General features: G+C 35.4%; 1 protein-coding gene across 6 annotated transcripts in view; it reads right to left on the bottom strand.

Moving 5' to 3' along the window:
* Positions 1–14,183, bottom strand: part of LOC143380942 (cytochrome P450 2C18-like) — a 34,560-nt gene extending 20,377 nt beyond the window's left edge. For 2 of the 6 annotated variants that reach the window (XM_076834098.1, XM_076834103.1), the window contains exons 1-3: positions 14,016–14,183; positions 11,474–11,636; positions 11,084–11,233 (exon numbers count right to left, since the gene is read on the bottom strand). In XM_076834098.1, coding sequence (XP_076690213.1) covers positions 11,084–11,233; positions 11,474–11,636; positions 14,016–14,183 — 481 coding nt within the window. The other 4 variants (XM_076834099.1, XM_076834100.1, XM_076834102.1 and 1 more) reach the window with 4 other exon arrangements.
* Positions 14,184–20,826: the final 6,643 nt, after the last annotated feature.

The following is a 20,826-nucleotide window of genomic DNA, read 5'->3' as shown; positions in this document are numbered from 1 at the left end:
CAGGCGGCCGCCATCTTGGAAAATCCGCTTCATCAGCTTTGAGTGGTTGTAACAGGCAGTGAGATTGGCATTGGAACAGGTGTGTGAGTCAGCACCCCCCTCCACCCAGCTGTGATAACCCAAAACCTTTCTCACCAGCTCTCGGTTGGCGTGGCTATCAGAGGGAATAAGACAGACCAGGTTGTCAGTCTCTAACTCCCCCTCTCCACAGCTGTAATGTCTTGGTGACTACCCAACACAGAGATAATGCTCAGTTGATCAGGAGTGCAGGGTGGCCAGGGTGCCACATGCCCAGAGTGAACCCAGAGCTGTGAAGAAGAGTCACAGTAATTGGGGCCTGGTGGGCAGGAGAAGTGAGGGGAATAGAGACTGTGAGCAACCCAAAGAGATCGGGATTGGAGAGGCACCTGGCAGGGGAGGGAGAGCCGCCTCACAAGGATTGTTTCCTACACCCTGAGGGCAGAGACTCAACCTGGAATGCACAATGCCACCCACTGGAAGAAAAGAAAACAGAATTCTAAGAGTGCATTATTTTTCTTTATTTTCCCCTCTTTCCTTTTTTCTTCTTATCTTTTTATTCTTTTTCTCCTCTCTCTTTTTTCATTCCTTTTTCGATATCTCTTCCCCATCTTTTCTTTTTTTACTTTCTTCTTCTTCTTTTCTTTTTACTTTATTTCTTCCTTCTCTTCCTATCCCAACTTCACAAGCGTTACTATTTCTACTACGTTTAATTTACTAAATGCAAATAGATGAATGTTTTATGCTTCTTATTGTCCCCCCCAAGTACTTAGCTACCCCAAAATACCTCCTGTTTATTCTCCTGTTAATAACCCCCTTCATTAGAGCTCTTGTCCAAAGTTGCTAAGATATATTAAACCCCATATCCTCACATCTTTCCCCCTAAACATAAAGTCCTACACCTGACCCTCAGTTCTCTATATGCCACCAGAATCTGTATGCCTTTTATGAAGCTAATGAATTTATTTTAAATTACAATTGAATCTGACATCTCTAGACATTGTCTCCCATCACAAAGGAGAAATCTCAGAACTATACAAAACCAATACAAATCTATAGGAGAAAATAATAACACAGCAGTCACACAGAGCTGGAAGGAAACATGAGCAGCATGAAAAAAAAAAACAAGGAAAAAAGCAACACAAACAATTCAGGACAACTCAACAATAGAGGAGTTATTAGCTACAGCAGAAAGAATGTCAGATAAAGATTTCAAAATATACATGCTTCAGATGATCTGGAGTGTCAAGAAAGATCTTAGACAGCAAATGCAGACAATGAAAGATCACTTTGACTTTGAATTACATACAAAAATCCAAGAAGCAAAAGATCAACTCTAAAGGGAGATAGAGGTTATACAAAAAAAAAAAAAAAAACAAAAACAAATAGAAATCTTGGAAATGAAGGAAATTATAAACCAAATTAAAAACTCAAATGAGAGTATCACCAGCAGAGTGGAACAATTAGAAGTCAGAACATCAAACAATGAAGACAAAGTATATCATCTCAAAAAGAGTCTAGACAGCTCAGAAAGGCTGATAAGAAATCATGAGCAGAACATCCAGGAAATTTGGGATAATATAAAGAGACCAAATTTAAGAATTATTGGGATAGAGCCACCGCCTGCGCCTGCAAGGTAGGCAGACCTGCGACCGACCAGCGGACCAGGCCCAGCGGCCCGCCGGCATGGTAGTCACGTCACCCCAATTGGAGCAGGGGCAGAGCAGAGCCGCCGCCCACACCCGGAACAGGCCCAGTGACCCGCCAGCGTGGTATTCACGTCACCACAATTGGAGTAGGGGTAGAGCAGAGCCACCTCCCACACCCGGAACAGGCCCAGCGACCCGCTGGCATGGTAGACATGTCGCCTCAATTGGAGTAAGGGCAGAACAGAGCCGCCGCCCACGCCTGCAAGGTAGGCAGACCTGCGACAGACCGGCAAAACAGGCCCAGCGGCCCCTCAGCATGGTAGACAGATCACTCCAATTGGAGGAGGAGCACAGCCACCGCCAGCCCCTGCAAGGGAGACTTTTCAACTATACAAGAGCAATATAAATATATAGGGGGAAAATTCAATAACACAACAGTTTCACCAAGCAGAAAGAAATGCGAGCAGTATGAAAAGACAAGGAAAGAAAGGACCACAAACAATGCAGGTCAACTCAACTTTAGAAGAGATAATAGCTGCATCAGATGGAATGTCAGATTAAGAATTCAGGATATACATGCTTCAGATGATCTGGAGTCTCAAGGAAGACATTAGACAGCAAAATCAGACAATGAAAGATCACTTCGAAAATGAATTACATAAACAAATCCAAGAAGCAAAAGATCAACTATACAGGGAGATAGAGGTTATAAAAAACAAACAAACAGAAATCCTAGAAATGCAGGAAGCAATAAACCAACTTTAAAACTCAATTGAGAATACTACCAGCAGAGTAGAACACTTAGAAGATAGAACATCAGACAATGAAGACAAAGTATTTCAACTGGAGAAGAACATAGACAGCTCAGCAAAACTGTTAAGAAACCATGAGCAGAACATCCAAGAAATATGGGATAACATAAAGAGACCAAACTTAAGAGTCATTAGGATACAGGAAGGTATGGAGGTCCAAACCAAAGGAATGAGCAATCTATTCAATGAAATGATAGGAGAAAACTTCCCAGACTTGAAAAATGAGACAGAATACCAAATCCTAGAAGCCTACAGGACGCTGAATGTGCAAAATCATAAGAGATCCACACCTAGACACATTATAATAAAGATGCCCAACATACAGAATAAGGAGAGAATTTTAAAATCTACAAGAGAAAGGAAGCAGATTACATTTAGGGGTAAACCAATCAGGATAACAGCTGATCTTTCAACACAGACTCTGAAAGCTAGAAGATCCTGGAATAACATATTTCAAACACTGAGAGAAAATGGGTTCCAACCAAGAATTGTGTATCCAGTGAAATTAAGCTTCAGGATGGAAGATGAAATTAAAACCTTCCACGATAAACAAAAGTTAAAAGAATTTGCAGCTAGAAAACCATCTCTTCAAAACATCCTCAGCAAAATATTACAGGAAGAGGAAATGGAAAATATCAATGAAAACCAACAGCGGGAGGTAGTACAGTAAAGGGGGGGGAGAAATAATCAAAGAGGAAAACAAACCATGTTTAGTAACATAAATAAACAAATATGGCTGGAAGAACAACCCATATCTCAATAATAACCCTAAATGTTAATGGCTTAAACTCACCAATTAAGAGACACAGGCTAGTAGAATGGATCACAAAACAAGACCCAACAATATGCTGCCTTCAGGAGATGCATTTAAAAAAAGAAAAAAATAATAATTATTGGGATAGAGGAAGGTATAGAGGTCCAAATCAAAGGAATGAGTAATGTGTTCAATGAAATAATTTTAGAAAACTTTCCAGACATGATGAATGAAACAGAAATCCAAATCCTAGAAGCCTACAGGATGCCGAATGTACAAAACCACAAGAGATCCACACCAAGACACATTATAATGAAAATGCCCAACATACAGAACAAGGAGAGAATTTTAAAAGCCACAAGGGAAATGAAGCAGATTACATTTAGAGGTGAACCAATTAGGTTAACAGCTGATTTTTTAACAGAGACTCTGAAAGCTAGAAGATCCTGGAATAACATATTTCAAATGCTGAAAGATAATGGGTTCCAACCAAGAATCTTGTATCCAGCAAAATTAAGCTTCAGGTTTGATGATAAAATAAAAACCTTTCATGATAAACAAAAGTTAAAAGAATTTGCAGCTAGAAAACTGGTACTTCAAATCATTCTGGGCAAAACATTACATGAAGAGGGAATGAAAAACAACAACAAAATCAACAGTGAGAGATAGTACAGTAAAAGGAAAAAACTAATCAAAGAGAAAAAACAAATTAAATAACAAAAATAAATAAACATGACTGGAAGTACAAACCATATCTCAATAGTAACCCTAAATGTCAATGGCTTAAACTCACCAATCCAAAAGACATAGGCTAGTAGACTGGATTAAAATAAAAGATCTAACAATATGCTCCCTACAGGAGACTCATCTGATAGGAAAAAGACATACACAGACTGAAGGTGAAAGGTTGTGTAAAATCATACCAGTCACATGGACCTCAGAAGCAAGCAGGGGTGTCCATACTCATATCAAATAAAATAGACTTCAAGCCAAAGTTAATCAAAAGGGATAAAGAATGACACCATATACTGCTAAGTGGAACCATTCACCAACAAGACATAACAATCATTAATATATATGCCCCAAACAATGGTGCAGCTATGTTCATCAAACAAACTCTTCTCAAGTTCAAGAGTCAAATAGACCACAACACAATAATCATGGGAGATTTTAACATACCTCTCTCACCACTAGACAGATCTTCCAAACAAAAGTTGAATAAAGAAACTATAGAACTCAATAACACAATTAATAACTTAGACTTAATTGACATATATAGAATATATCAACCAACATCAAGTGGATACACTTTTTTCTCAGCAGCACATGGATCCTTCTCAAAAATAGACCATATATTATGCCATAGGGCAACTCTTAGCAAATATAAAGGAGTAGAGATATTACCATGAATTTTATTGGATCATAATGAAATGAAATTGGAAATCAACAATAATATAAGGAAGAAAAATTCTTACATCACATGGAGAATGAATAATATGCTACTGAATAAACAATAGGTTACAGAAGACATCAAGGAGGAAATTTAAAAATTCCTAGAGATAAATGAATACACAAAGCAAAACAAATTGAAAAAACAGAAGTTCGCTCATATAGAGCTGATTAGCTCTATATGACACAACATGTCAAAATCTCTGGGACACTATGAAAGCAGTACTAACAGGAAAATTCATTGCATGGAGTTCATTCCTTAAAAGAAGAAAAAGCCACAAATAAATGATCTCACACTACATCTCAAAGCCCTAGAAAAAGAAGAGCAAATCAGCAGCAAATGCAGTAGAAGGCAAATAATTAAAATCAGAGCTGAAATCAATGAAATTAAAATAAAAGAAACAATTGAAAAAATTGACAAAACTAAATTTGGTTTTTTGAAAAAATAAATAAGATTGGCAGACCCTTAGCCATGCTAATGAAGAAAAGAAAAGAGAGAACCCAAATTACCAGCATAGAGGATGAAAAAGGCAATATCACAACAGGCACTACAGAAATTCAGAAGATAATTAGAAATTATTTTGAAACCCTATAATCCAATAAAATAGAAGATACTGAAGGCATCAATAAATTCCTTAAGTCATATGATCTACCCAGATTGAGTCAGGAAGATATACACAACTTAAACAGATCAATATCAAGTGAGGAAATAGAAGAAGCCATCAAAAGATTACCAACCAAGAAAAGCCCAGGACCAGATGGATATACAGCAGAGTTTTACAAGACCTTTAAGGAAGAACTAATACCAATACTCTTCAATCTATTTCAGGAAATAGAAAAAAAGAGACTACTTCCAAATCCATTCTATGAGTCCAATATCTGCCTGATTCAAAAACCAGACAAAGACACTTCAAAGAAAGAAAACTTCAGACAAATATCTCTAATGAATACAGATGCAAAAATCCTCAATAAAATTTTGGCAAATCGGATACAAAAACATATCAAATAGATCGTGCACCATGATCAAGTGTGATTCATCCCCAGGATGCAACATTGGTTCAACATTGGAATCAATAAATGTAATTCACACATAAGTAGACTTAAATGATCATATGATCATCTGGATAGACACAGAAAAAGCATTTGACAAAATACAGCACCCCTTTATGTTCAAAACACTAGAAAAACTAGGGATAACAGGAACTTACCTCAACATTGTAAAAGCTATCTATGATAAGCTTCAGGCCAGCATCATTCTAAACAGAGAAAAATTGAAGGCATTCCCTCTAAAATCTAGAATAAGGCAGGGACACCCTCTCACATCACTTCTATTCAACATATTTCTTAAAGCACTGGCCAAAGCAATTAGACAGATAAAAGAAATTAAAGGTATAACTATATGAAAAGAAGAACTTAAACTAGCACTATTTGCTGATGATATGATTCTATACCTAGAAGACCCAAAAGGCTCTACCAAGAAACTTCTAGAATTAGTAAATCAATTCATCAAAGTGGCAGGACATAAAATCAACACCTATAAATCAAAGGCATTCCTGTATATCAGTGACAAATCCTCTGAAATGGAAATGAGGAAAACTACCCCATTCACAATATCCTCAAAAAAATAAAATACTTGGGAATCAACTTAACAAAAGAGGTGAAAGATCTATAAAATGAAAACTATAGAACCCTAAAGAGAGAAATAGAAGAAGACCTTAGAAGATGGAAAGATATACCTTGCTCATGGATAGGCAGAATTAATATTATTAAAATGGCCAAATTACCAAAAGCACTATACAGGTTCAATGCAAATCCAATCAAAATCCCAATGGCATTCCTCACAGAAATAGAAAAAGCAATTATGAAATTCATCTGGAAAAATAAGAGACCCAGAATAGCTAAAGCAATTCTAAGCAGGAAGAGTGAAACAGGTTAGGTATTGCTATACCAGATCTTAAACTATACTACAGAGCAATAGTAACAAAAACAGCATGGTACTAGCACCAAAACAGGCTGGTAGACCAATGGTACAGAATAGAGGACACAGAGACCAACCCACAAAATTACAACTACCTTATATTAGACAAAGGTGCAAAAAGCATGTAATGGAGAAAGGATAACATCTTCAACAAATGGTGCTGGGAAAACTGGAAATCCATATGCAACAAAATGAAATTGAATCCCTATCTCTCACCATGCATAAAAAGTTAACTCAAAATGGATCAAGAATCTAGGAATCAAACCTGCATCTAATAGAAGAAAAAGTTGGCCCTAATTTCCATCATGTGGGGTTAAGCCCCAAGTTCCTTAATAAGACACCTATAGCACAAGAATTAAAACCAAGAGTCAACAGATGGGATGAATTCAAACTAAAAAGTTTTTTCTCAGCAAGAGAAATAATATGTGAGGTGAATAGAGAGCCTACATCCTGGGAACAAGTTTTTACCTCTCACACATCAGATAGAGCTCTAATCTCTAGGGTACACAAAGAACTCAAAAAATTAAACATCAAAAAAAAAAAAAAAACCAAATAACCCAATCAACAAATAGGCCAAAGACCTGAATAGTCACTTCTCAGAAGAGGATATACAATCAATCAACAAATACATGAAAAAATGCTCACCATCTCTAGCAATCAGAGAAATGCAAATTAAAACTAAGATACCATCTCACTCCAGTAAGAATGGCAGCCATTATGAAGTCAAACAACAAAAGTGCTGGCGAGGATGCAGAGAAAAAGGTACACTCATGCATTGCTGGTAGAACTGCAAATTGGTGCAGCCAATTTGGAAAGCAGTATGGAGATTCCTTGGAAAGCTGGGAATGGAACCACCATTTGACCCAGCTATTCCTCTTCTGGTCTATACCCAAAGGACTTAAAAACAGCATCCTATAGGTACACAGCCACATCAATGTTTATAGTAGCACAATTCACAATAGGTAGACTGTAGATGCCCTTCAATGGATGAATGGATAAAAAAAATATGGCATTTATACACAATGGAATATTACTCAGCACTAAAAAATAACAAGATCATGGCATTTGTAGGGAAATGGGTGGCATTAGAGTAGATTATGCTAAGTGAAATTAGCCAATCCCAAAAAAACAAAGGTCGAATGTCTTCTCTGATATAAGGGGGTGACTCAAAATGGAGTTGGGAGGAAGAGAATGAGAAGAAGATTACCTCTAGATGGGGAAGAGGGGTGGGAGGGAAAGGGAGGGAGAAAGGAAATTACATGGAAGATAGAAGGTGACCCCCACATTATACAAAATACACGTATGAAGATGTGAGAAAAAAAATTTTAAAAAAGAATTGTGTCACCTTAGATTAGGTAGAGAGAAGTGATGGGAGGGGAGGGGAGGGGGAGGGGGGAAAGGAAGAACAATAGAATGAAATAGACATTATTATTGCTGTGGGTATATGTGACTGCATGACCAATGTGATTCTGCAACCTGTATACTCAGAATAATGAGAAATTATATCCCATCTGATTCAAATATATGATGTCAAGGTCATTGTACTATCATGTGTAACTAATTAAAATAAATTTTAAAAAATGAGAAATTAATATCCTTAGTCAAAAGACAGCAAGATATGAAAAACAGTCTTAACTGAAGATAAGGATTTCAAAATAGTTTCAAATTTTTAAAAAAAGAAAATTACAAACAACTGTTGAAAACAATTACAGAAGACATAAAAAGATAGAAACATCTCCCATGCTTATAGACTAGAAAAACTAATATTTTTAAAAGTTTATACCACCCAAAGTATTTTGTAGATTTGACTTAGTCCCCATGAAATATCAATGACATTCTTCACAGAAGTAGAAAAAACAATTCTAAGGTTAATATGGAGGCACAAATGATCATGAATAGTCAAGAAAATCTTGAGAAAAATGAAATGTTTTATTCAGCATTTTTGGCACTGTGACCAAAATATTTGACAAAAACAATATATATATATATATAACCCCTATATTTTTACCTTTATTTTTTTTTTCATTGTCCATTCATGAGTTTTTGATATCTAAACCATAGTAGGAATAAAGCTGGAGGTGGGACAGTTCCTGCCACAGTGAGCAAAAAAACATGACACTGGCACAAAAACAGGCAACTAGAACAGTATTAGGGAATAGAGATCACACACACAAAAATATTCCTCTATAGCCAATCGATTCCCAACAAAGTTACCAAAACATCCGGTGGAGAAAGGAGAGCTTCTTCAATAAGTGGTGCATGCAAAAGATTGAAACTTGACCCTTATCTCTCACCTTACACAACATACAACTAATGCCCTAATGCACTAATGCCCTGAGAGCAATTAACTTGGTGGTAATGATGGAGATACAGAAGGGCTTAGGCAGCCAGGGAAAGATGGCAAGTGAGGAGGTTGCGGGTAGGGCCAGAACAAAGGAGCAAGGAGGGGTCTTCTGATAAAGTCAACTTCTTGGCTGACAAAAGGGCTCATGGACACAAGCAGGGAACCCAATCAGACAGACACTTCCATACTCATGATCCTAAGGTAGGGATCTGATAGAAAAACTAAAACAGAAGCATGGACAGAGAGGATACCAATCAATAATAGGGAGGAGCATGTGGACAGGGGAGGAGATAAGGAAAGAAGAAAGTTCCAGAGACCATAAAAAGAACAGGCCAGAACTCACCAGTTTGAACAGGCCAAAATTCCCAGGCTGGGTCCCTTCTCCTCAAAGAAGTCTATCTTTGCATCTCTGTCTCTTTTCAATAAACACACTTTTATTTTTTCAATAAATCTACTTCTTGCTTGCTATTCCTGTGTCCTGTTCTTCAATTCTTTGCTGAACGGACGCAACAAACCCAACACCCCAAGACTATAACTATAACTCTAGGCAGGCAGGGTGTGGCTGGAGGAGGTGAGTCTCTGGGAGTATGCATTTGGGTTTTATATTTTGTCCTTGTTGATTAAGGCTCTCCTCCACTCCTCTTCCCTTCCTGGTGTCATAACCCCAGATGCTTTCCTCTACCACACACTTCCACTATGATGCTCTCCCTCATCTCAGGCCTTAAGGAATAGAGTTGGCCATCTATGCACTGAGACCTCTGAAACCATGAGCTCCGAAATAAACTTTTCCTCCTTAAAGTTGTTTTTGTCAAGTCTTTTGGTCACAGTGGTGAAAATACTGACTAAATACACAAGGAAATCATATTTTGCCATAAAGAACTAAATCATTTGTAGCCAACTGGACAGAACTAGAGGGCATTATGGTAAGTGAAAGAAGACAGACACAGAAAGGTAAGTATTCACTGTCTCTCATTTGTGGACATTAAAAAAATTAATCTGAAGTTAAAATAGTGATTACTAGAGATGGAGAAGAGTATGTGGTGGTGGTTTGGAGAGTAGATGAAGAAAGGATGGATTTGATCAGTTTATGCTGTATGCCTGTGTGGGATTATCATACTGACCACCAATAACATGTACAAACTACATGTTCATAATAAAATAATATTTAAAAATTAATAAACTTTAAAAAATGATGTAAACAAAGAATACAGAATTGGAAAATAGCAAACCTGTAGAGTTACCTATACCTCTACCAGACTCCTTTAATTATTACAGAGTTCCAAGCTTTCAGAAAAAGCTTTATTTTAGCTAAGGAATTGGAAGACAATTTGGGAAGTCTGGGAATTTCTTTGTGTCTGTCATTCACTAGCAAAGTCTAATTTTCAGTCTTTCCTTTTATTATGTTTGGAAGAGAAATTTATAAACAGAGCAATCCGGATCCAATCTAAAAATCAGAGACAATATAAAAAGAAACACTTCACAGATCAGTAGAGGACAGGGAGAGGTAAATAATTGCCATAATGAAGATTAATGAGACTTTCCAGGAGATATGCAAGTCAATATGAAACCTTATATTAGTGTAATTACTGGTGGAAATTGCAGACACCAGCCTTGGAAGAAACCCTGAGAGATGTCAGTCAGTAAGGTTGTCCGCATAAACACAGTCCCATTAATCACACACAACACTTGCTTCATCTCCATAGGATCTAAGGTGGGTGTTTCCACTGTGTCCAATGGACAATGGTGAAAGTTGTGAATGGGAAGCTCACAAATGTGTCATGGATAAAACCTCCTCTTTAACTCTTTAAAAGAAAATGAAACCTTGTATCTTCATGATGCACTGATTTGAAAACAGAAAAAAAGAGTAAGATGCTGTGAACTTTTAGACCCACCATGCACACCCAGTTCACGCTCAGGCAGCACAGATACACAAACTCTGGATCTCTGCTTTAAATCATCCCTCCTCCACATGAGGGCTGACAGACAGGACCCAGAACAAATGTCTCTGTGTGGAATGGATCCACGGGCCTTACTAGGGAGGAGATAGTCTGGTAAAGGCAGTGATAACCAATCACCCACACTTGGTTTTCCTCAACTCCTCTACAAGGCAGCGAGCTTCCTCTTGAACACATTGCTCAATGCTCCTCTTCCCCATCCCAAAACTTCGCAGGGTCGCGACTGAGAAGCGCCTCATCTCTTTCCATCTGTTTCCATTACTTAAAATGATTCCTAAAAGAGAGGGAGCAGAAAACAAAGAGTGAGATCCCAGGTGAGGCAGAGGAAGCTAAAAGTGTCAGCCACAAAGATGGCCAAACTTAGCCTTAGGAGATCATCAAGTTAGTCTCTCTCTCTCTCTCTCTCTCTCTCTCTCTCTCTCTCTCTCTCCCTCCCTCTCTTTGCCCCCCCCCTCTTTTTTTTTCTTTTTTCTGTGTTCCACATGCCCACTATCCCACGCACATGCACCCTTACCAAGACCTGTACTTGTTCTATCAACCACTGGGAAACTGCCTCTTCCAGAAAACTCTTCTCCACGATCAATCAGGGCTTCCTTCACAGCTTCATATCCGTGCAACACCACAGTGGGCTTCTTACCCAAATACAGAGTGAACACAGGGCCATAGACTTTTGACAACTGTAAACGGGAAAGAAAATAGAAATGTTAGCCAAAGAAATAAGTACTTGACATACATATTTTGAAATTCATACTGTTATTCAGATTATTCTTATTGTATTTGTTATATTTTATTCTGCCATCTGAATCTTAAAATATTTCTAAGTTTTGCTCACAGATATGATGGTAATTATAGATGTTACTTATGGATGGTCTTTGATGTGCCTGGCTCAGGCAATGGATACCTATGATGTAATTAATTCTCACATCGATTCATTTAGAAGACTTGTTTGTCCTGTTTTACATTTAAAGTAAATAAAGTTAGAGAGTTACAAAACTCGTTTGTAGTATGTCGTGATTAATAAACAGAAGACCTAAATTTGAACTTTTGTTTTGTCTGAAGCTTGAACAATTTATCAGCCCTCAGTTCACCTTAATTTCCTAAGTACACATACCAATCTCACCATTTATCCAAGAGCACTCTATAAGAAAACAGGGAAACACCCAGTTACTGAAATTCCTCCCCTAATTGCACCATTACCCAACTGATTTCTTCAGGGGCACTAGCAAGGCTCATGCCACAGAAATTCAGATAAAGTAAGCCAGCGATGAATACTGTAAGTCTATATTTTTATGTGAGTATAGATTATCTTAACACTCTTTGTAGTTGAGGCCACAGCTATCATTAACACACAGGACACCGGGTACCAGGGAGTAGTGCCATGCAGCATCTCATGGAAGAATAATTTCTCTCACCCCACAAAATTCATAGGGCACAGACAGCAACATTGTTCAGAATCCACAAGGATCCTATTACCCCTCGGTGGACCCTGAATGGTTAATTCTTTTCTTCTCTTATACTGATTCCCAGTCCATAGTTTTCTTTTTTAAAAGAAAATTTAAAATTTTAAAAAATTTTCAGGCATGTTTGAAAAATTTAATGTAAATGTATAAAATTTGATGTCTTAATTTATTTTTGCATTGCAAAATAATTATCACAATCAAACTAATTAACATACAACACCTCAGTGTTAACATTTTCATGGGTATGTGTGATGAGAACACATTAGCAAATTTTGGATATAAGATACATAATTATTTACTGTAGTTACCATGCTATGCCTTAAGTCTCCATACTTATTCACCTTGTAACTGAATGTTTGTTCCCTGGGTCAAAGTATCTCACCTTTTTTTTCCCACATCCCAGCCCCATTACTATGCATTCATGTCTTTTTGTTGTTGTTGTAAGATTCCACATGTGAGATCATTAGAAATTATATGTTAATAGTTAATTATCTCAAAACAAACCCCAATGTTATGTATAACTAGAATAAACTAAGGAAAAAAAGAAAAAAGTTATCTACACTCCACATAATTAAACAAGCATTGAATATGATTTGCTCTAATTCGTTCCCTAGGACTTCCCCCTTTCCCTTTTTTCCTCTCTCCCCCTGTTCTTTTCCCTTTATTCCACTGTTATTTCTTCTATTTATTTACAGATTTTTTTTAAAAAAAGTAATGCCTTCTGGATATACATGAAGGTGAGATTGGTATGTGTACTTAGGAAATTAAGGTAAGATACATTCAAACATTTTTCCCTTTTCCCATCCTTACTTCCTCCTCCTTAATCTCTTTCCTCTGCCCAACTGATCTCTCTTCTATTTTCATGGATTCCACCCTTTTCTTCTTTCCCCCTTATTTTGTACTAGCTTCTTCATATCAGAGAAAACATCTGACTTATGACTTTCTGCCTGTGGCTTACTTCATTTCACACAATTCTCTCCAGTTCCATCAATTCACCAGAAAATGCCATAATTTTATTCCTCTGTATGACTAATAATCCATTGTATATATACAACGTTTTCTTTTATTATTCATCTGGATACAGGCACATAGGTGTGTTTCAGAGCTTGGCTATTGTGAATTGTGCTACTATAGCCATTGAAGTGGCTACATTTTTATAGTATGCTGATTCAGTCATTTTGGATATATACTGAAGAGTGGGATGTCTGATTCATATGATCTTTCTGTTTCTTGTATTTTGAAGAATCTACATTCTGTTTTCCACAGTGGTTGCACTAAAATTTGTAGTCCCATATGAGTGTACCTCTCCCCCAGATCCTCACCAAAATGTATTATTATTCTTATTATCCATATTCTTGATAATGACCATTCTGACTAAAGTGAGATAAAATTTCAGTATAGATTCACTTTGCATTTTCCTTATTGCTAGAGATGTTGAACATTGACAGACGTATAAAAGCAATGGAAACATCAAGTCCACCAGGAATATTTGCTGTGCAGCAATCTCTTAATAATTTGCTCCCATGCATATGTTTAAAAATAAGAATTAGTTCACTTACCCTTTGCAAGCCACTGGAGGAACATGAGCATACTTACATTGCTTAAAGATCTGCCAATGTTTTTAGCATCTATTTGCAAGATATTTCCAAGAATTGGGAGAGGAGTGGGGCCTGGTGGGAGCTTCCTTCCCCCAGAGTTCTGTCTCCATAATGAAAAGAAAAGCAGACAACAGAGACTGAGCACCAGGATGACCGCTAGATCCATTGAAGTCTTCTCTTTTTACTGAAACAAATGTGAGCTTGCAATCAATATAAAGCTTTTATAGTTCTCCCTCATAATTCAAAATATGTCCTATTTACATATAAAATGCTGAATCAGTCAAAAAGAAAAATTCCATTTCCTTCTGAGAATACATTTGTCAGCTGATAAAGTTAAAATTAAACTGTTATTTACTTTAGCCCTATTTTCCAAACTCTATTCTGGGATAGAGCAGAGGAAGAGACAATTTACAGTAAAGAAACAAATAAGGACACAACCCTCTGGTTATACCAATGTGCAACTAGGATTAAGAAAAAAATGAAACATTTGATCAAATATATTGCTTAACATTCTGGATTCTCAGACTGATGACCCATTGGAAATTAATGACTTTGGGAAAATCCACTTTATCTCTGACTTTTAGACAGCAATATTGAACTTGTAATACTTCATTAAACAATAGGATAGTTTGTGTTTGAAAATAAAGTCTTTTAAATAGTTTAAAGAATTGAACTAACATCACAACTGTCTGAACTAAAGTAAGTAGCATAATTTATACATTTTGAAAGACAAAACGTATATCACTACTTAACTAAGAATATATACCTAGAATTTGTCATTTCGCCTATACTCTTCTTTCTCCCTAACCCCACCAAACCTGAAGGGCAGAAAGCAGAGATCATTATTATTTTTTATTTGTCAAACTGGTTCAGGGAGATTCTGGAAAAACAGGAGACCATCATTTCACACAACTCACTGGGGGTAGTCTAGAAATTTAAATGAACTCAAATGGCCATGGTGTACCATGGCTTACACCATAGCTGCCTAGAAAATCACATTAGAAAAGTGAATAAAAAGACCCCAAACACTACTCTGAATGTACACTGTATTGTGTTCATAGCCCAACAAGCTTCCCTTCAAATTAATACCCATTATTTCACTCCAAAGATAACTGAATTAGAGATTCCATAAAAAGAGGACATGCAGATAGGGCTTATCGCCTCTCCATCAGTACAGGGGTGAAACTTTCTCCGCAGAAATGAATATGAGCCAAATCCAGGGAATTGGAGGAGTAAGGCTTGAGAAACTGACAGATGTTCCCTAGTCACTTACACATGGAACTGTTTCTGTTGCTGTTTACTATTTAACTGTCAGATGTAATGGGATGAAATATTGGATCACAAGCAATGATAGTGGACATAGAAAAACAAGCATGTGCTTTGGAGGTAAATGGAAGCCAGGGACTACATCAAGACTCCCTGCACAGGAGGAATAATATGCAAATCGAAATAGAATACTTTTGGTAGTCATGATTCAATACATCATTGGATTGATAGATACTACTAGATCAACAAATTGGTTAGCCTAGTTACTTCTAAGCTATTTAGTAAAGAGAGCTAAGTTGTTGACATAAGATCATAGTTACAAAATGTTCAATTTCCATGTTTACAGAGATGCTGACAATGAACAAAAATTTTCACACCTATCATATCACTTTTAATTTTCTTAATTATATTTAGAAAGTAAAATTATTCCCATTGAGGAATGAGGAATCTGGGCCTCAGAGATTCCATGCCATGGCCAAGGGTACACAGATTGTAGATGGTAGTACTGAGACTGGACCTCATATAACCTGACTCTCTTAGACTTACCTCAAAAAAAAAAAATTCAAGCAAGTTCAATGTTTACCAAGTGTGTATTATTTTGCATTATTCCATGGTGACACTCATAAGTGACTTTGGAACTAGAAATTGATTTAATAATTGCAGCATTCATTGGTTAAAATGGTGGTCAGAAAAGTTTGACTTTTTTACCTTTAGAATTTTCATTAACTCAGGTCTTGATGAAATCTTTATTCATATCAACGCAAAGCAGTAACTTGCTGTGTGACTCACAGAGCTACAACCTCTAAACCAACCATCTCAGCTTCTAAACACCAAAAAAAAAACCCCACACCTTTTTACTTTTAATAAAATAAATGTGATGTCTGTCTTCAGTACTTTAGATTTATTATCAATAAGATGAATTTTTCTACTCTCATACTTCATCCCATGAGGCTCCTGCCTGACCATTTTTTCTTTTTATAGTAAGAGAGAATCACACAACATACCAAAATTTGGGGGTCACAGGAAAAGTAGTAGTAAAAAATAAGGTTCTAACAATGGGATTCCTACATAGATCAATCTTAAATATATAACATAATGAGGGATCTCAATAACCTAATAAAGTAAGAAGAAACAAAACCAAAAATTAATTAAAGGAAAGAAATAAAAAAGATCAGAGAAGAAATAAATAAAATAGAGACTTAAAAATCAATAGAAGTTTCTTTAAAAAGACAAAAATCAATAATCTATTAACTAGACTAGGAATAAAAAAGAGAAGAAATGAATAAATAAAATCAGATGAAATATGTAGACATTGTAATTGATATCACAGAAATACAAAGATAATTAGAGAGTATTATGAAAATTATAAGCCTAATGGTATTACTTAAATTTATGGACACATATAACCTCCGCAAATTGATCTATAAGACATGAAAAACACAAACCCAGCAATAATGGGTATTGAAATTGGATCAGTAATAAAGCATTTCCCGACAAATAAAAAGTTCAGGGTACAAAGGTTTCACTGCTGAATTCGAAAAAATTCTCACAGAAGAATCAATAACATTAGTCAAATTGTTCCAAACCATTGAAAAATAGTCATTCTTCTAAACTCATTCCAAAAGGCCAGTACCATCCTGCTAAAATGGGAATCAGGAAAGTTTAATTTTTTTAATCTTTAGAACTTACATAAAGCAGCTCAAAATAAACTCTTTTCTTGGGTCAAACAGAAACAGTAACTTTCTTCTTGACTCACAAAACTCTGAAGTCCAAACCAACCAAGTCAGTCTTCATACTCTGATGGGACCATACTGAATCATTACGTATAAAATGAGTTAAACTTCTCTCTTTGTTCTACTTACTTAATTCACTATGAGTTGAATATCTATAATCTCCTCCTATAATCCTTGAGGCTCCTGCCTGAGCCTTTTCCTTACTGTAGAAAAAAGAATCATACAACCTATTAAAAGATGGGATATAGAAATAGTAATACTAAAAATAAGGTTTATATTAATAAATGCCTGCATAAAAATTAGGGAAATTTTGAATAAATAATCTAAAGATGCATATCAATGACCTGGTAAAATAATAGGAAACTAAACCTAAAAGTAATAGTAGCAATGGAATAACAAATATCAGATCAAAAATAGATAAAATTTTAAGAAAAATCAGTGAAACAAAGTTTTTTTAAAACCATAGACAAAATTAACAAATATTTATCTAAACTAAGAAAAAAGAAAGAAAGAAGACAGAAACAGTAAAATAAGACATAACAAAAAACAAATTATAATAAATATCACAGAAATACTAAAGAATACAAGAGATTTTTCCATATCTATGTGCCAAAATAGGGGAAAACTTAGAAGAAATAGAGAAATTTCTGAACACTTATAATCTATGAAAATTTAATTATATTAAACCATATAAAACACCAAAAAGATCAGTGATGGGTATTGAAATTAAAACTAATAATAATAATAATAATTAAAACATTTCCCAAATGAATAAAGGTTCAATATTCAAAGGTTTCATCTCTGAATTCTGCCAAACTCTCACAGAAGAATTTTTTTTTACAAGCAATTCTAAACAATTGAAACAGAGGGAACTCTTCCAGAATCATTTTTCGAGGTCAGCAGCAACCTGATATTAAAACCATAAAAGAACACAACAAAAAACAAAACTACAGACTAATATCCCTATGAATATAGATGCAAATATTCACACACAATAAACTTAGCAAATAAAAGCTAACATAACATCAAGAAGATCATTCTGGATAATGATATTGGATTTATTCAAGGGATGCATGGATGGTTTTAAAAAGTGAAATCAATTAAAAACGACATCACATCAACAGAACAAAGGATAAAAAAGCATTTCATAAAATTTAACATTACTTCATGATAAAATCCCTGAGAAATTAGCTACAGAAGGATTATACCTCAACATAATTAAGACTTTGTAAGGTAAAAACACTGTCAACATAAAAAAAAAATGGGTAAAACTTAAAAGCTTTTTCCCTAAATCTAGAACAAGACAAGGGTGTGCGCTCTTATTGATTTTATTAAACATAAAAGTTTTAGCCAGGGAAATAAATAGAAAAAGAAATATGGGGCATAAATTGGAAATAAAGAAGTCCAAGTTATCCCTGTTTTCCATTACATAATCCTAAAAATAGAAAATTTTAAAGACTCCTCCAAATGTCTATTAGAGTTGATAAGATAATACAGTAAATTTGAAAAATACAATATCATTATGCAAAAATCAGTAGCAATTTAATTAACTATTAATATGATTTCTGAGAAAAAAATCATGAAAGGAATCCAATTCATAAAAGCTACAACAAAACAATAAAATAACTAGGAATAAATCTAAGAAAGTGAAATAAATACCTTTAAATTTTAAAACACATTGATGAAAGAAATTGAAGAGAGAGAGGAAGACAAAGAAAATAAACCTCTCATCCTCATAAATTGGAAGAGTTAATCCTATTAAAAGTGCTATAAAACTTAAAGAAATTTAAGGAGTTAATACAACCCCCATGAGAATCCCAATGAAATTTTTTTTGTTGTTGTTGTTAAACTTCTTTATTTTTCCTCTCCTCCTTTGCAGTTGTAAACCACATATTCACTGATTTAAATCCATTTCTCCTATATACAAGGATTTGATCGGGGAAAAAAAAACAGCATAAAATTCAAATGGAAGCACAGAAGTGCCCAAAAGTTAATACTATTTTGAACAAAAGATTAAAGTCGGAGGCATATTAATTCTTAATTTAAAGAAACAGTACAGAGTCATAGTAAGCAAAATAACATGGTTCTGGCATAAAAATAGAAAATGGAAAGAAAAGAGATCCTGAAATAAACTTGTGCACCTATGGCAAATGATTATGAGCAAAGGTGTCAATAACATATATTGGAGAAAAATCACCCTTTTCAATACAGCTGTGATAATTATAAATACACATTCAAAGATTGAAAGTTGTCTTTATCTCTCAGACTGTACAAAATTTGAAAATATGTCAAAGACATTAAAGAGAGATCTGAAACCTTAAAACCACTGGAAGAATGTATAGGGGGGAATTCTACAAAACATTGACAGAGACAATGATATTTTTTTTGCATATGACCTTCCTGTGCTTTTGACCTCAAAGCACAGGAAGCAGAAGCAAAAATGCACAAATGCATTACATTGAACTAAAAAGATACTACCCATCAAAATGAACATTCAACACAGTGAAGAGACAACATATAGGATAGGAGAAAATATTTGCCATCTATTCATTTGACAAAAGATTAATATCCCAAATATATGAAACACTAAAAGATTTTTTTTTTCAAATAAAAACCAAGTAATCCAAATAAAGAATGAAAAAAGAAATGGTCTCAATGGACACTGCTCAAAAGAAGAAATACAAATGCCCAACACATATAAAAAATTCTCAGTATCATTAGCCATCAGGAAAATGCAAAGTAAAACAACAATGTGATATCAACTCCCTCCAGTTATATTGATTATAATAAACAAAACAGAACAAAGAAGCCTTTACCAACAACAAAATAAAAGCTCAAAAATCATGAAATAAAATTTTGATAGGATGTGGAGAAAAGGGAAGTCTCATTCATTGTTGGGAGAAATGTCAATTAGTATCACGATTATGGAGACAGTATGGAAGTTCCTAAAAAAAAAAAAATAGATCTATTAAATGATCTTGGTCAGCTTTTCTGTTGGTCTGAACAAAATAATTCACAAGTACCATCTAGAGGAAGAAAAGTTTATTTTGGATCACAGTATCAAACATCTCAGGCCATAGACAGCTGACTCCAATACTCTGGGCTCCAGGTCACAGTGAACATCCTGGAGGGATGGTTGTACCATAAGAAAACCTCTTCCATTATGCCAGCAAGTAATCAGAGAGAGAGAAAGAGAGAGGAAGGTGTCACAGTGAAGATGGGCCCTCCAGGACACACCCCCAGTGACTCACCTCCTCCAGTCACACCCCACCTGCCTTCAGCTACCACCCAGAACATTCAAACTAAGATGCACTGAGCAGCTTACTGCTCTCACCAACCAATGATTTCATATTCCTGCATTAATACAAGAAATTTTGCTCTCACTAAGGGTGCATAGACAAAGAAGAAAAGGAAATAATTGCTGGCTAGCATTGACAGTAATTATCCATCCTTGTCCATAGTTTTGACTAACTCCAATGGATATAATTTTTTTTCATTCTTTGTTCAGAATTTTTTGGTTACTTTTGTTTTATGTGTTTCTCTCTCTCTCTCTCTCTCTCTCTCTCTCTCTCTCTCTCTCTCTCTCTCTCTCTCTCTCCCCAAATTTTTCCCTTTTCTTCTTTATGACATTTTTCTGTTTACCCATAATTTTCTTATTTTGCTCTGTTTTGTTATTGGAGGGTTAGTAGGTTTTTGTTTTGTTTTGTTTTTCTTGTTATTCTTTCTCCCCCCTTTTTAGTCCTCTAAAAACCATATTCTCTCTTTCTCTTATTTTTTTCTCCTTCTTTACAGTCTTAGTTGCTATCTGTT

The sequence above is a fragment of the Callospermophilus lateralis genome, chromosome 15, assembly GCF_048772815.1.
Source record: "Callospermophilus lateralis isolate mCalLat2 chromosome 15, mCalLat2.hap1, whole genome shotgun sequence".
NCBI lineage: Eukaryota > Metazoa > Chordata > Mammalia > Rodentia > Sciuridae > Callospermophilus > Callospermophilus lateralis.
The sequence above is the reverse complement of the archived record's forward strand: the minus strand, read 5'-3'. Positions and strand labels throughout refer to the sequence as shown.